Genomic DNA, 16734 nt, shown 5'->3' with positions numbered 1-16734 from the left:
TGCAAATGGCTAGATTTCATTCTTTTAGATGGCTGAGTAATATTCCATTGTATGTATATACCACATCTTTATCCATTCATTATTGATGGACATTGGGCTCTTTCCATAGTTTGGCAATTGTTGATAGTCCCGCTATAAACATTGCTGTGCATGTGACCCTTCAAATCTGTATTTTTGTATCCTTTGGGTAAGTAACTAGTAATGCAATGGCTGGGTTATCAGGTAGTTCTATTTTTAATTTTTTGAGGCGCCTCCATCCTGTTTTCCAGTGTGGCTGCACCAGTTTGCATTCCCACCAATGGTGTAAGAGGGTTGGTTCCTCTTTCTCCACATCCTCACCAACATCTATTGTATCCTCTGTCGTTAATTTTAGCCATTCTGACAGGTGTGAGGTGGTATCTCATCATGGTTTTCATTTCTATTTCCCCGATGATGAGTGATGTTGAACATCTTTTCATGTGTTTATTAGCCATCTGGATATCTTCTTTTGACAAATGTCTATTCATGTCTTCTGTCCATTTATTGGCTGGATTATTATTATTATTTGGGTGTTGAATTTGAAAAGTTCTTTATATATTTTGGATACTAGCCCATTATCAGATATGTCATTTGCAAATAACTTCTCCCACTCCGTAGACTGCCTTTTAGTTTTGTTGACTGTTTGTTTCCTTTTCTGTGCCAAGAAGTCCCAATAGTTTATTTTTGCTTTTATTTCCCTTGGCTCTGGAGATATGTCTAGTAAGAAGTTGGTACAGCCAAGGTCAAAGATGTTGCTGCCTGTGTTCTCTAGGATTTTGATGGTTTCCTGGCTCCCAGTTAGGTATTTTATCCATTTAGAATTTGTTTTTGTGTATGGTGTAAGAAAGTGGTCCAGTTTCATTATTCTACATGTCACTATCTAGTTTTCCCAAAACTATTTGTTGAAGACATTGTATTTTTTCCATTGGATATTTTTTCCTGCTTTGTCAAAGATTTGTTGACCATATAGTTGTGGGTCCATTTCTGGGATTTCTATTCTGTTTCATTGGTCTATGTGTCTGTGTTTGTGTCAGTACCATACTGTCTTGATGACTACAGCTTTGTAACATAGCTTGAAGTCCAGAATCAGGATGCCTCCAGCTTTGCTTTTCTTTTTCAGAATTGCCTTGGCTATTTGGAGTCTTTTGTGGTTCCGTACAAATTTTAGGATTGTTTATTCTGGCTCTGTCAAAAGTGCTGGTGGTACAGGGATTGCATTAAAAGTGTAGATTTCTCTGGGTAGTATAGACATTTTAACAATTTTCTTCCAATCCATAAATATGAAATATTTTTCCATTTATTTGTGTTCTCTTCCATTTCTTTCATACGTGTCTGTAGTTTTTAGAGTACAGGTCTTTTACCTCTTTGGTTAGGTTTATTCCTAGGTATCTTATGGTTTTTGGTACAATTGTAAATGGGATCGAGTCTTTGACTTCTCTTTCTACTGCTTTATTATTGGTGTATAGAAGTGCAACTGATTTCTGACATTGATTTTATATCCTGCAACATTGCTGAGTTCATGTATTCGTTGTAGCGATTTTTTTTGGTGGAATCTTTCAGGTTTTTTACATAGAGTAGCATGTTGTCTGTGAAGAGTTTAAAATTTCACTTCTTCCTTGAAGATTGGATCCCTTTTATTTCATTTTGTTGTCTGATTGCCGAGGAGAGGACTTCCGGTACTATGCTGAACAACAGTGGTGAAAGTAGACATCTCTGTCATGTTCCTGACCTTAGGGGGACAGCTTTTAGTTTCTCCCCATTGAGGATGATATTAGCTGTGGGTCTTTCATGTATGGGCTTTATTATGTTGAGGTATGTTCCTTCTATCCTTACTTTATTGAAGGTTTTTATCAAGAAAGGATACTTTATATTGTCAGATGCCTTTTCTGCATCAATTGAGAGGATCAAATGGTTTTATCCTTTCTTTTATTAATGTGGTGTACCACATTGATTGATTTGCAAATATTGAACAACCCCTACATCCCAGGAATAAATTCCACTTGATGGTGGTGAATAATTCTTTTGATGTACTGTTGAATTTGATTTGCTAGTATCTTGTTGAGAATTTTTGCATCCATGTTCATCAGAGATATTGGCCTGTAATTCTCCTTTTCAGTGGGGTCTTTGGTTTTGGAATCAAGATAATTCTGGCTTTGTAGAATGAGTTTGGAAGTTTTCCTTCCATTTTTATTTTTTTTGGAATAATTTGAGAAGAATAAGTATTAACTCTTCTTTAAATTTCTGATAGAATTCCTCTGGGAAGCCATTGGCCCTGGGCTTATTTTGTGGGGAGATTTTGATTATTAATTCAATTTCTTTGCTGGTTATGGGACTGTTCAAATTTTCTATTTCTTTCCAATTTCAGTTTTGGTAGTTTGTATGTTTCTAGCAATTTTTCCATTTCTTTCAGATTGCCCAGTTTGTTGGCATATAATTTTCATAATATTCTCTTACAGTTGTTTGTATTTCCGTGGTGTTGGTTGTGATCTCCCCTCTTTCATTCATGATTTTATTTGTTTGGGCCCTCTCTCTCTTCTTTTTGATAAGTCTGGCTACAGGTTTGTGAATTTAATTAATTCTTTCAAAGAACCAGCTGTTAATTTTGTTGATCTGTTCTACTGGGTTTTTGTTTCTGTATTGTTTATTTCTGCTCTAATCTTTATTATTTCCCTTCTTCTGCTGTTTTTAGGCTTTAGTTGCTGTTCTTTTTCTAGATCCTTTAGGTGTAATGTTAGGTTGTGTATTTGAGACTTTTCTTGTTTCTTAGGTAGGTATTTATTAGTATATACTTACTTCTTAGAATTGCCTTTGCTGTATCCAAAAGGTTTTGAACTGTCGTGTTTTCATTTTCATTTGCCCCAGATATGTTTTTTATGTTTTATTTAATTTCCTGGTAGACCTATTCATTCTTTAATAGGATGTGACTTCAAGTTTCATTGTGTGGTGGTCAGAAAATTTGCATGGTATGATCTCAATCCTTTTGTACTTGTTGAGGCCTGGTTTGTGACCCAGTATGTGACTTATTGTGGTGAATGTTCTGTGTGCACTTGATAAGAATATATATTCTGTTGCTTTAGGATAAAATGTTCTGAATATATCTGTTAAGTCTATCTGGCTCAGTGTGTCCTTCAAAGCCACTGTTTCCTTGTTGATTTTATGCTTAGACGATCTGTCCATTGTTGTAAGTGTGGGTTTAAAGCCCCCACTGTTATTGTATTATTATCAGTGAGTTTATGTTTTTGATTAATTGATTTATGTATTTGGGTGCTTTCAATATGGGGGCATAAATATTTACAATTGTTAGATCTTGATGGGTAGACCCCCTTAATTATGATGTATTACCCTTTTTCATCTCTTGTTACAGTCTTTGGTTTAAAACCTAGTTTGTCCAGGGGCGCCTGGGTGGCTCAGTCTGTTGAGCTTCCGACTTTGGCTCAGGTCATGATCTTGCAGTTTGTGAGTTCGAGCCCCGCGTTGGGATCTGTGCTGACAGCTCAGAGCCTGGAGCCTGTTTCAGATTCTGTGTCCCCCCCCACTCTGCCCCACCCCTGCTTGTGCTCTGTCTCTCTCTTTCAAAAATGAATAAACATTAAAAAAAAAATTAAAATCTAGTTTGTTCAGGGGCACCTGGGTAGCTCACTCGGTTAAGTGTCTGACTTTGATTCAGGTCATGAGCTCATGGCTCGTGAGTTTGAGCCCTGCGTTGAGCTCTGTGTTGACAGCTCAGAGCCTGTAGCCTGTTTTGGATTCTGTATCTCCCTCTCTCTTTACCCGTCCTCTGCTTGTGCTCTGTTTCTGTCTCTCAAAAATAGATACATGTTAAAAATTTAAAAAAAAATCTAGTTTGTCTGATATAAGTATGGCTACTCTGGCTTTCTTTTGATGTCCATTAGCATGGTATATGGTTCTCCATCCCTTCAATTTTAATCTGGAAGTGGCTTTAGGTCTAAATGCTTCTCTTGTAGGCAGCATATAGATGGGTCTTGTTTTCTTTATCCATTCTGGTACTCTATGTCTTTTTTTTTTTAATGTTATTTATTTTTGAGACATAGCAAGTGGGGAGGGGTAGAGAGAGGGGGACAGAGAATCTGAAGTGGGCTCTGTACTTACAGGCTGACAGCAGTGAGCCTGATGTGGGGCTCAATCTCACAAACTGTGAGATCATGACCTGAGCCGAAGTTGGACACTGAACCACCCTGGTGCCCCTACTCTATACCTTTTGATTGGAAATTTTAGTCCATTTACATTCAGAGTGATTACTGATAGATACAAATCTAGTGCCGTTGTGATACCTGTAAAGTTGATGTTTCTGGTGATGTTCTCTGTTTCTTTCTAGTCTTTGTCGCTTTTGATCTTTTTTCCCCCATCAAAAAGTCCCCTTTAATATTTTTTGCAGGGCTGGTTTAGTGGTTGTACTCTTTTAGTGTTTGTTTGTCTGGGAAATTCTTTATCTCTCCTTATATTCTGTATTACAGCCTTGCTCGATAATGTATTTTTGGCTGCGTATTTTTCCCATCTAGTACATTGAAAAATCATGCCACTCCCTTCTGACCTGCCAAGTTTCTGTAGATAGATCTGCTGCGAACTTGATGTGTCTTCCCTTGTAGTTTAAGGACTTTTTTCTCTTGCTGCTTTCCGGATTCTGTCCTTGTCTGTGTATAGTCAATTTGACTATAATATGTCTTAGTGATGGCTGGCTTTTGTTGATTTTGATGAGAGTTCTCTGTGCCTTTTGGATTTCAATGTCTATTTCCTTCCCCAGATTAGGGAAGTTTTCAGTTATAATTTGCTCAAACAAACCTTCTGCCCCCTCTTCCTTGCCTTCTTCTTCTGGGACCTCTATGACACGAACGTTATTATGCTTAATGGAATCACTGAGTTCCCTAAGTCTACATTTGTGATCCAATATCTTTCTTTTCCTCTTCGTGTCATCCTCATTGTTTTCCATAATTTTATCTTCTATATCATGTATTCATTCCTCCACTTTATCCATCCTTGTTGTAAATACATCCAGTCGGTTTTTCATCTCGGTTATAACATTTTTTTTATTAGGCCTTACTAGTTTTTAGTTCTTTTATATCTGTGGTAAGGTTCTCTCTGGTTTCTTCTATGCTTTTTCTCAAAGCGAGCTAGTATACTTATGATTGTTGCTTTACATTCTGGTTCAGACATATTATATCTGTTTCAATTAGATCCTTGCCCATTACATCTTCCAGTTTTTCTTTTTGGATGAAGTCGTCCATCTTGGCCTTTGCCTAGACCTCTGTCTACTGTGTGTTAGGAAAACCTGTTTTGTTTCCTGCTTCTGAGAGTAATGGTTATATTAAGAAGAGGTCATATACCGTTCATGGCCTGGTACTTCAGGACTTTTTTTGGTGTTATGTTCTGTGCTTTCTGCTATTGTGATTTGGCTGCTCTTTCTCTTAGATCAGTCCTCTGCAGAGTTCCTCCCTGCCTGCAATGTGGAGTATTTGGACCTGGTCCAGTGTTTGGCGTGTTTTAACTAGATATGTTTTGGTCTGCTTGTTAGAAAAGGCTAGATCCTGGGGTGCCTGGGTGGCCCAGTTGGTTAAGCTTCCAACTTCAGCTCAGGTCATGATCTTGTAGTTTGTGAGTTTGAGCCCCACATTGGGTTCTCTGCTGTCAGCCTGTCAGTGCAGAGCCCATTTCGGATCCTCTGTCCCCTCTCTCTGTCCCTCCCCCACTCATTCTCTCTCTTTCTCTTTCAAAAATAAATAAACATTAAAAAAAAGGCTATATCCTATGTCCCCCAGAGCTGAGGCTTTGCACACTCTATGATCAGTGGACTTGGTATTTGCAGGGGGGTTTGTGCTAGTCTTCTGGGGGAGGGGCCTGCTGAGCTGGTTCTCAGGAAGACTTGCCTTTGTAAAGATGACCCTGCAGGGCATATTGGGATGAGGCTTAGTGTAAGCTGGGGGTGCTGTGTTGCTCACAGAAGTGCTGATGGGCAGAGGGAAAATGGCATCCCCCACTCTGTCATCTCTAGAGAGGGGAGTTCATGCCTGTTGCTGTTCAGGACACCTTTACAGAAGAGCAAACAGTCTCCTCTCTTGTGTCTCAGGCTTCTTCCATCAGAAACCCTGCGTTCATCCTCTCTGTTTCCAAGCCGTCTATTCTTCTGGCAGCACAGTACTCCTGTGTTTTATCTCAGGCATGTGAGAGAGTTTCAAAGCTCCAAGTTCAGGGACACAGTATAGCACAGACCCACGCTGATCCTCTGAGGAGGGTCTTGCCACACTATGGCTGGGGCTGGTTTTTCCCAGAAAAGCAGATGCACGACCGTGGGGGCTAGGAGTTTATGACAAAGCACACCCAAAAGCTGGCTTCTAGGTTAGCTACCTTCTGTAGGTGCCTCTGCTGCTATGCTAATTAATGGGAACATTCAATGATGCCCACCTTCTCTTTTGTCTCCTGAGAGACAGTGCTGCCTCTCCCAAATGCACTCCAAGCAGAACTATTTCTCCCTGTGTGACCTAGGGGATCCTCAGAGCATGCTGTCTGCTCCTGGGCCTCTGCCCTCTTTCCCCATAGGAGCACCACTAAACCCACTAGGAATGACCGTGGTGATTTCACAAACTTTTAAAACTTTAAACTTTCAGCTCCACTACTTATAAAAACTTGTGATTGTCAGCCCCTCTCCTTTTCCAAGTCAATGGTTTTGGGGAAGAGTTTTTCTTGTGCAATCCCCTGTTCACTGCTTTCATGCTCTCTCTCTCTCTTTATCTCTCTCCTCTCTCCATGATCAGGGCTCCTACCCCTCTGCAGCCCTTGCAATTCTTTTCTCCCCCAAATCAACTCTCTGCAGCAACTAACTTCCATGATGCAGCTGTTTTTCTCCCTCTACTTGTGCAGTTTTGCTGTCTCAGTCCTCAGATCGATTTCTTGGGTGCTCAGAATGATTTGATATTTATCTGGCTGTGTTTGAGGGATGAGGCAAGCAGAGGGTCTTCCTACTGCTCCACCATTTAACTCCTCCCCTTGAATTTTCTGTAAGTGAAACTTTAATGCACAGTAAGGCACTCACTTATCAAACAGGCTGAGAAGTCAGACTTTTTAACATTTCCTGCTATAATGGAAATATAGGTGTTTAGGATAGTGCTGGCAAAAGTACAAAATGTGACACCTTTAAGGCCCCAAATCATATTCCATGTTAATCACAAATCTGCTAAGCAAGTCAGCTCCAATTTCATTAGACACTCCAAGTCTTGCTTTAAAAAGTGTTTGAAGAAACTTATAAGAAGTATTTATGACAAAAGAAAAAAAAGGAATAAAAATAAAGACTAGAAGAATATAAATTAGACTAGCATGTCAAGACAAGAATGTAGTTTTATATAATTAACTAGTTTGGCCTGTGTTAGTTGGAGGTCAAAGGAAACAGAGACCAGAGCACAAGAAATTGCATCAACTGCATCCTTGTAAAGCTTTGCATTTCTGCGTGCACTGGCCCCAGATTGTAGGGAATGACAAGGTAAGGCTTTGAGCCTGACTTCCTGTTCTGAGTATAGGCCATCGTTGTCCTTGAGGGTACTCTGAAGTTTATATATATATATTTATAAATATTAGGAGCAATAAAGAAGAAACCAATATGAACAAATTCTTAGTTAATTAGAAATTTTGACTAAAAAAGATCTTCTATTTCTGCAACATGCAAGAAAACCTAACTTTGATTGTACGATGTTACACAATAAGTTATGTTAAACTATAAGTTTATTGTGTGTATAACAATTTCACAGAACATGTTATGGCTCCAATCACATAATAGGGGATGCATCTTCCTCACTAATACACAGAGAAACTTTAGCATGTATTATTTGTTTCTAACTATTTTAATAATCTGCTAAGCAATAGACTGTATTGTGTGGAGGTTGAGCAAAGCTTATCTCTAATAACCAGGTAGAATTTTTTTTTTTTTTTTTTTTGTAATTAGGCTATTTTGATCTATTAGGTATAACAAATTGGCTATTTGAGAATTAATTTGGAGCTCCTGGCTGCCTCAGTCAGTAGAGCATATGACTCTTGATCTTGGGGTTGTGGGTGTAAGGTTGGGTGTAGAGATTACTTAAAAATAAAATCTTAAAAAAATTATTAAAATGTTTATTATGGAAAAATGCTAAACTACCATTACATAAACCTGAATTTTGATATTTAAATTTGAAGTCCTAATTCCTTTTAAACATGTGGACATAAGGTGGTGCTACAGATCAGAAAAATTCTTCATACTCCAAAAATCAGGAAATAGAATACAGAAGCATCCTCTTGAAGATTTTATATAATGCCTAATTTTGAAAAGCTCTTCTCTCCTGATTGCTGAACATCCAGAATAAAGTTTTGAAAGTAATTTTTATTGAAATTTTTATTTTTAAATATGAAACATACTTTTTTTTCAGATTATCTGGGTTTTGAGTACATTTCATTTAATGAAGTAGATTAATATTTCTTCTGATTTTGCTTTCTATTTTTTAATCTTAATTTTTTAAATGTTTATTTATTTATTTTTGAGAGAGAGTGTATATGGTGGGAGAAAGACAGAGAGAGAGAATCTTAAGTAGGCTCTGCACTGTCAGCACAGAGCCTGATGTGGGGCTCAAACTCATGAACCCTGAGATCATGACCTGAGCTGAAATCATGAGTCAGACACTTACCCGATTGAACCACCCACATGCTTCATATTTGTCATCTTAAAGAAGAATATACAGATATACATCTATGTGTGAGGTTTCTTCAGTATAAAACCAGAATCAAAAGCAACTAGGTATGAAAATGAAATGAATAATTCTGAGATCTTTTCTAGATAGCGTGATTCATGAACAAGATATTTAAACCCAGCAGTTCAAGTATGATATGATTTAGTCACAAAGTTGGCCTAGATATTAGGTAAACATAACCCGGGCCATTATGGATTTTTGGAGTATGTATGAAAATGCCAAACTGATGGCAATCTAGCATGCCAGATACTACTTGAGGCCAAAAGGAAACTCAACCTACATGGCAGATGTGAAAATGGAATCAAGTCCCCCAGACAACATGCTCTGGGGTATCAAACCACCATGACTTGCTCTCTTAGTTGGAGACTGAATTTGCAAACATATGCAAGAAAGTTCTTCACAGTCTAGTGTGTGGCAGGAGAAGTCATAGCTCATATGCTCTAGTTTCTTTGGAAATAAGTATCTGAGGTTTTTCTAGAATGGCCTCTAGAACCTCTAAAAAAAAAGTTACCTGGTAGTCTTGAGCTAACAGTTAATAATTTCCTGAAGAGGAATTAGACTTAAGCACCGGAACAGTGTTGGTCTCCACAGATGTAAGAAGAAACAGACATGCCAAAACAATGTTAGTGAATTAAATACTGGGGATTAAACTTTTTCTTACAACTTCTGAAGGTGATGGTACTTCTTGAAGCCATCAGGAGGAAGCTTTCTTATTAAGTTCCACTGAAGTGACCTGAAATAAATGTAAATTTTGGTTCTTAAAGTTTTTCTTCATTACTTTTAAACTACAAATAATACAATAAATTTAAAATAAAATAATTATAAGCTTTATTTGCTTTGGTACCAGCTTTCAGGAAACATTTTATTTCATGACGTTAACGTTCATATCCATAGTACCATTTGAATTGGATCTAACTGTTAATTTTGTGTTACTAAAGATATTTATCTTTTCTGAAATTTAGGTTACGACATTGTAATTCTGGCAAAACACAAAAATAATTAAACTGGGAAAATAATTTTCAGTTACATTTTCCCTTTCTCTTTTTATTTATTTATTTATTTATTTTTTTTTTTTTAAATTTTTTTTCCTTTCTCTTTTTATTTAATAAACATTAGGTTTATAATCTCAATTTTGAAGTGACAATAAAAGTAGTGTTTTCTGCAAAGCACATTCAAGTACGTAAGTAATTTTATATTCTTCAATATTTCATTGCTCACATCCCACTTTATTTTTTGCTTTTTTGTGTTGTGTTATTTCTACTTCCTTTTAAAATTAGTTATGAAGGAAACTGTCAGTTGGGAAGTACAATTGAGCCGTCTTTATTCAATAAGTGATTTTATTTGTTTCCAGTAAATTGTATAGAAAGTTTTCCCCTTGTATCACAATTTGATATGCAGCTTGACACAAATCAGGTCCACATAATTGTGGCTGTATTGGGATGGACCTAAACCTTTAGTCTGTTAAGGAAAAGCAATGTAAGGTAGTAGGAACAAAATTAAAGAAGCAAAAAAGCAAACCAAACAGGGCAAAACGCAAATCATTGCAGCTGGAGTCCCTTGCACAAATCATGAATCATACATAATCATTCCTTGTCAGTGTCTTTAACTGTGAAAGCATGGATTTGGACTAGATGAACTGGAATAATATGATGCAATTATTATTACTATCTTTATATAATACAATGGAACAGACGATTGTCTGGAGGTTAACCACTGTGGGATAAACCCTTGGAGATACTTGATCCACATAAAGGACTCGGGTTATAACAGTGTTGTATAGTAGGCACTACCAATGTTAGTTGTTATGTTGGTTTTGGACCAGTGTTGCTTAAACTTGGTAATGAAATCTTCTTAAATAAAACTAGTTTCTCAGATTCCCCAGGACACATTTTTGGAATCTAATTTGAGAAATGCTATTCTAGAGTTTAGGAATGCAAGTATTTTCAATGGAGGTATTATTGCCCCAAGGTGTGAAAATTGGTTCTAAAGGAATGAAAAAAAAATTTAAAAAGTCTTACCTTTTTAAATGGATGAAGAACAGGTATACATAAACAGATATATAGTATTAAAATTTCACAGGAGGGGACAAACAGAAAAACAATGTCTAAAAAGGCTTGGGGGGGCAGTAATGAAAAGAAAAAAAAATTAAGACACACTGTTCTAGAATATAAACACCACTTAGTAATTTTTTTTTTTAATTTTTTTTTTTTAACGTTTATTTATTTTTGAGACAGAGAGAGACAGAGCATGAACGGGGGAGGAGCAGAGAGAGAGGGAGACACAGAATCGGAAGCAGACTCCAGGCTCTGGGCCATCAGCCCAGAGCCCGACGCGGGGCTCGAACTCACGGACCGTGAGATCGTGACCTGAGCCGAAGTCAGATGCTCAACTGACTGAGCCACTCAGGCGCCCCTTAGTAATTTTTTAATGAATGAGTGCCAAAGGTTGATTAACTATTAATCCTCTCTTGAAATCATTCTTAGCTGCCAGGCTATCACTAAATGTTCTTTCATTTCTTATGTTAGCTAATTGAGAATCCCCTTCCTACTAATCATTCTCCCTTGGCTTGGGTCTTCAATTCTGCTTTACATCTTGTTTCAATGTTTGTGTTGTATAAAAATAAACTGTTGAATATTTGGGTTTGATTTAAAAATATTGACAACATCTTAGTGTGTTTTCAAAAATGTGCTCATTCATTCATGCATTCATTCATTTTCTCAACAAACATGTTAAATGCCTTCCATTTGCACTTTGGAAAATAACCAGTAATATCCCTGCTCTTTAGAGCTTATATTCTATTGGGGTGAAAAAGAACATATTTTATCTATAAATAGAGATTTTTCTTTGGAAAGTAACTTCAGTTTTATAGCCCAAGGCTAAAAAGGCAATCAGCTTGTTTTATTTTTATTATATATATTTTCTTATAAATTCAATTCAAAAACAGTGTTACGAGCTTATTATACTCTATTGGGAACTTTGGAGGATATATAGAAAAACCATTTTGTAGGCCCCCATGGAGCTTATGGCATTTCCCTTTCTCTGATAGAGATTAGAACCCCAACCACTGTAGTACAAGGAAGAAATTTGATGTGCTTAAAGGAGACACAGGTGAGGTTCAATGAGAGAATAAAAGAGGAAAAGCTAATTCACCTAAGTGGGAAGGTTACTCTGGAGGAAAGGAAAGCTCATTTAAGGACTCCTAAATATGGTTTCTTAGGAAGTTGGTGTTTTGTTAAGAGTGCCTAGGATTTATAGGCTACTTCCTTCTAAGTGATGTCAAGTATTTTTACAAAGAGCGTTCTTGATATTTTCATAATACCCTGTTGAAACGGAAAAAGGTAGGTGTTATTATTCTCACGGAATAGGACAAACTCCAAATTTTTTAATATAATAAATTCTTGAGTTTTAAAATGTAATATTCCAAGTTTGACTCTTCACAAAGTGAAGTGTGTGTGTGAAAGAGAGAAGCTACTTAGTTTAATTACTATTATCAAAGCTAGCTGCAGTTTTGATAAAGAAAGCTCTTACAATCGATTATGTGGTTTAGTGGTTAAATTCCAGCATCTTATCGTCAGCTCTCATGCAGTCAAAATTAATGTTTAGGAAGCTAGAACAATGCATAAATAATCATGTTTATCTGTTTGTCTCTTTTGCTCATTAGCATTTATGTGAAATGTCTTAAAAATCCCAACTTCAATAAATATATATACATTTTTAAATGTTTATTTTTGAGAGGAAGAGAGAAGAGTGAGAGCGGGGGAGGGGCAGAGAGAGAGGGAGACTCGGAATCTGAAGCAGCCCAGAGCCTGACACAAGGCTCGAACTCACAAACCCGAGAGATCATGATCTGAGCCGAACTTGGAACCTTAACTGAGCCCCCCAGGAACCCCCCCCCCCAATTTTAATAAATATTATCTGGATTGTTGGTTTCTTTAAAACTTATATATGATTTAGTCCATTTCTGACGTTTCCCTATGAGAGTTCCAATTCAAAATATGGAATGAACTCAGTAATAAAATTTGATATTTACTCTTTTAATGTATTTGTTGTAAAGCCTAGTGTTCCTTTTCTCTATGGAATTGAATAAAGACTGGGGTGAGTATGATGCTGAGTCAGCTTTCTGCAGAAAAAAGTAGAAATGAGGAACTTGAATCAAGCTGCTCAATCCAAAGCACAAGAAAATGCAATTTTTTTTAACAAAACAGAAAAGAAAGTGTTACAGACATAAACTCCTGAGCTTTATTTCTACATCTCCAAATGCCTGTTAAAAATTTCTGCTGAGTGACCTGTTAACCTCAAGTTGAAAAATCCATCTAAAATTGGAGTCCTAATCTTTGCCACTTACTGTCACCAAGTGTCCCCATTCTTGGATCACTCTATTTACTCAGGAGGGAAACTCTGAAATCATCTTGGACTCTTCCTTCTCTCTCGTTTTCCTGTAGTCAGTCATTCACAAGGAGCTGATCCCAGTTTTTTTTTTCCCTGTACCAAGGGTTAAAAACTGGTGGCCCACAGGACTGCACACACCTCTTTATGAACGTTTGTGTGAATGTATGTGTGAATGTATGTATTGAGCCAAAACAGTTTTTTATTTAAATTTGAATCAGAATGCCTTTAGGTATTCTTTAGGGGTACACACTCTCTGGTTAGTCATTGCCTATCTTCTTCCATTCCTCCAGTTCTGTCCATCTCTTCCTTTCTTATGCAAAGTTTAGTTAAGTTGCAGAAGAACAGATTCAAATCTTACTTGTAGGAAAGTGAAAAATGGGACTGGCAGCATCAGGGTATTCTTTGATTTTCTGCTAATTTGATACAAGCAGTGGGGGTAATCAATGTTTTTCCTTGAAAATAGAATGCAATCATCATCAATTTTTATACCGAACAGGTCCAGTCATGACTTAAAGCATGGCAACTCTCCATGGAATCTCCGATTGTTATTTAATTCTAGTAAAATACTAAGACTAATTATCGAGAAAGAGCGAGGTGAGTTGGGGATAGGGTAGAATTCTTGCCTTAGTTCAGGTGGGATTATCACCTACCTTGGAAAATAAGTCTTTGTGGTTTCACCCGTTTGATATTCTTAGCTTATTACCAAGTTGAATAAACTCCTCAGGTCACTATCAATTGAGTAAACTCTCCCGGATTCTGTTAATTTGATGGCACCACTATCCACAGGAACTCTGAACTCTAGCTCTCCCCACCTCTTCATATACTTCAAGCATATGAGTTGCTGTGTTATGTGGTTTGGGTTGACAAAGGCAGGACTTACCCATATTTGTAAATTTAAGAATTACTCCGATTTTGTCTTCATATACTCAAAAGTCAGAACCATAAGGCACTAAAACACTTGGGTGAGACAAAATCTCAGCAAAAATATTGGATGAAAATATCTATCCACCACTGATTGCTTTTGAAAAGTTTCAGCCAAATGTGTGTGACTGTGTTCCCAAAGTTTGTTGAATTGGAATTATTACTGGATCAACAAACCACTTATTGTGAAGATAATTTTCTTTTATATATATGAGTTTGAGTTACTTGGGAAAAAAACAATAGCAACCTCTCTCAGTCAGATGTGATTCAGAAGAGTTAGATTTTAAATGTGAAGTTCTAGGAATATTTTATCCAGTTTTTGTCCCTTCTTTTCTTTTTTTTTTTCTTTTTCTTTTTTCTTTTTTTGCTTGTTTGTAGATAGGAATGTTTCTAACAAAGTCTAAAAGAACTCTTTCAATAAATGTCCATTCTTGTAATAAGAAAATTCTATATCATAGTTTAACTGGCAGTCTTTTCTCTTTACTTGCACATAAATGATGACATTTTTTGTTTAGGTAAAATGTGGAGACACTAAATACTTGATAGGATTATTATCAGGGACCAAATAAATTCATATATAGATGAATTTAGAGTAGGGCCTAGCACTTACTAAATGTAAAATAAATATCAGCAATCATTATAATTGATGGAGAACAATGATATCATCTTTGAATAAAAATGCATTAATAATGACAGGGCCTTAAGTATGATACAATTCTCCAGGTTCTATTCTGGCTGTCAGGTTGAAGCCATTCTTTTCTACTTACATTTTAGTCACATTTGAAGAAACTGATGGAACAGCTCGTAAATTGGTCTCATCACAGTCAACCTCTAAACCTCGGCAAAGACATGGCACGGGCACAGAACCGACCACTGAATAAGGAGGAAGTAGTAAGGAATGGGACAAGGAAGAGGAGGGTAATGAAAAGAAAGAAATGAAAAACTATGAGAAAACTATTTAGTACAAAAGTATGTCCTGTTTTACCTAAGCAATTTGGGCACTGCTTTAAATTAAGTTTACAAAGTTTGCTTTTAATTTAATGTTAAAATGATGCTAGAACATTAAGATGAGAAAACACATACAATTTACGAACCCATGCATTTTTTGTTTTTTTAAATAGCAGACTACTCTTCTCCATTTGCTGCAAAAATGAATGAAGTCATCTGCTTTTACTCATGCAAGGAGAGTGGTTATGTCCAGGGGTCACATGACTGACAGTGTGTGATGGGCTTTAATGTCCATGTTAAAGCTGCTACTTAAGAATAAAGTATTTATCGGGGTGCCTGGGTGGAAGCTCAGTAAAGGCGAGCCTCGACTTCGACTCAGGTCATGATCTCACCGTTCATGAGTTTGAGCCCCCAGTTGGGCTTGCTGCTGTCAGTGCAGAGCCTGTTTCAGATCCTCTGTCCCTCTTTCTTTCTGTCCCTCTCACTCATGCTTGCTCTCTCTCTCTCTCAAAAGGAAATAAAACATTAAAAAATAAAGTATTTATTAATAACATAATCTAACCCTTAATGGAAGACTAAGTCATTTTTAACTAGCGAGAAAGAGGAGAGCTAAACATGAATTATAGTGTTGGTAGAATTCTTTTTTTTTTTTTTCTGGAAAATTCAGGAGTTCGTTAAAGGATTTTTTATGATCTTCTTTTGGATTGGATTACATAGGGATGTAAGGATGTCAAAAATGTCATTTATGGGAGTGAATTTAAAAAAAAAATGTTTTATTTATTTTTGAGAGAGAGAGCGCACAAGTGGAGGAGGGGCAGAGAGAGAAGGGAACAGAGGACCCAAAGTGGGCTGCATGCTGACATCAGCAAGCCTGATGTGGGGTTTGAACCCACCAACCGTGAGATCATGACCTGAGCTGTGAAATCATGACCAGAGCCAAAGTTAGACATTGAGCCGACTGAGCCACCCAGGCCCCCTGGGAGTGAACTTTTTTAATGCATAGCCAGCCATTCTATTCTCACTGCTGCCATTGGGAAGAGGAAGAGTTGAATGTATCCCTTTGGCCATCTTGTGGGGCTGTAGTGATGGTCTTAAAGATGTGACCTCATAGTTCTAATGTCTGTTAGACTTTCAATGATGTGTTCGTATAGCTCAATAGTACAATAGGAATGGTTGATTAATGAGAACGATGAGGAGTGTTTTCCCTCTACGTTTACTTTGAAACCCTAACCTGTATGGTAGAGGTAACAGACTCTTATGTCCAGGGGACTGGCAAAAAAGGTGTAGGCATTGTCCAGATGTCCCAGTGGAACAGCTTCTCCTAACTGTTGCCATATTAGGATAAGAACATGTGTAGCCAAGTCAACCAGCTTTCTCAAAGAAGCCAGAAATACAATGTCATACATAGGTACTTATGTACCTATTTTAAAAAATGATAATAGCCAACTTAAAATATTTTAAAACATCACAGAACAAAGAAAACTTTCTATGAGAATTTTCTGCTTGTAGGCTTCCAGTTTTTGACCTTTACTGCAAAGCCTCCAGAGAGTGGAAAAGTGTCTTAATGCAAACTAGAGATTTCCATGACAAAGGTGGTAGATGACTTTGACCTACTAAACTTCCCTTTGCTCAGCTATGGGATGACAGGTGTTCTACCTCTCCTCCCAAATAACTCTGCAGACTATTTTATAGGATTACAAGAGATCAAAATCATAACTTAGGTTTTGTGTTT

General features: G+C 37.1%; 1 protein-coding gene across 5 annotated transcripts in view; it reads right to left on the bottom strand.

Annotated features, from left to right (window-relative positions):
- The window catches only part of RXFP1 (relaxin family peptide receptor 1), a 134794-nt gene that overhangs the window by 34331 nt on the left and 83729 nt on the right, over positions 1 to 16734 (bottom strand). For all 5 annotated transcript variants that reach the window (XM_060653891.3, XM_060653893.3, XM_060653894.3 and 2 more), the window contains exons 4-5: positions 14822 to 14927; positions 9406 to 9477 (exon numbers count right to left, since the gene is read on the bottom strand). In XM_060653891.3, coding sequence (XP_060509874.1) covers positions 9406 to 9477; positions 14822 to 14927 — 178 coding nt within the window. The remainder of the gene's footprint in view (positions 1 to 9405; positions 9478 to 14821; positions 14928 to 16734) is intronic.

The sequence above is a fragment of the Panthera onca genome, chromosome B1 (genome assembly GCF_046562875.1).
Source record: "Panthera onca isolate mPanOnc1 chromosome B1, mPanOnc1 haplotype 2, whole genome shotgun sequence".
Lineage (NCBI taxonomy): Eukaryota > Metazoa > Chordata > Mammalia > Carnivora > Felidae > Panthera > Panthera onca.
The sequence above is the reverse complement of the archived record's forward strand: the minus strand, read 5'-3'. Positions and strand labels throughout refer to the sequence as shown.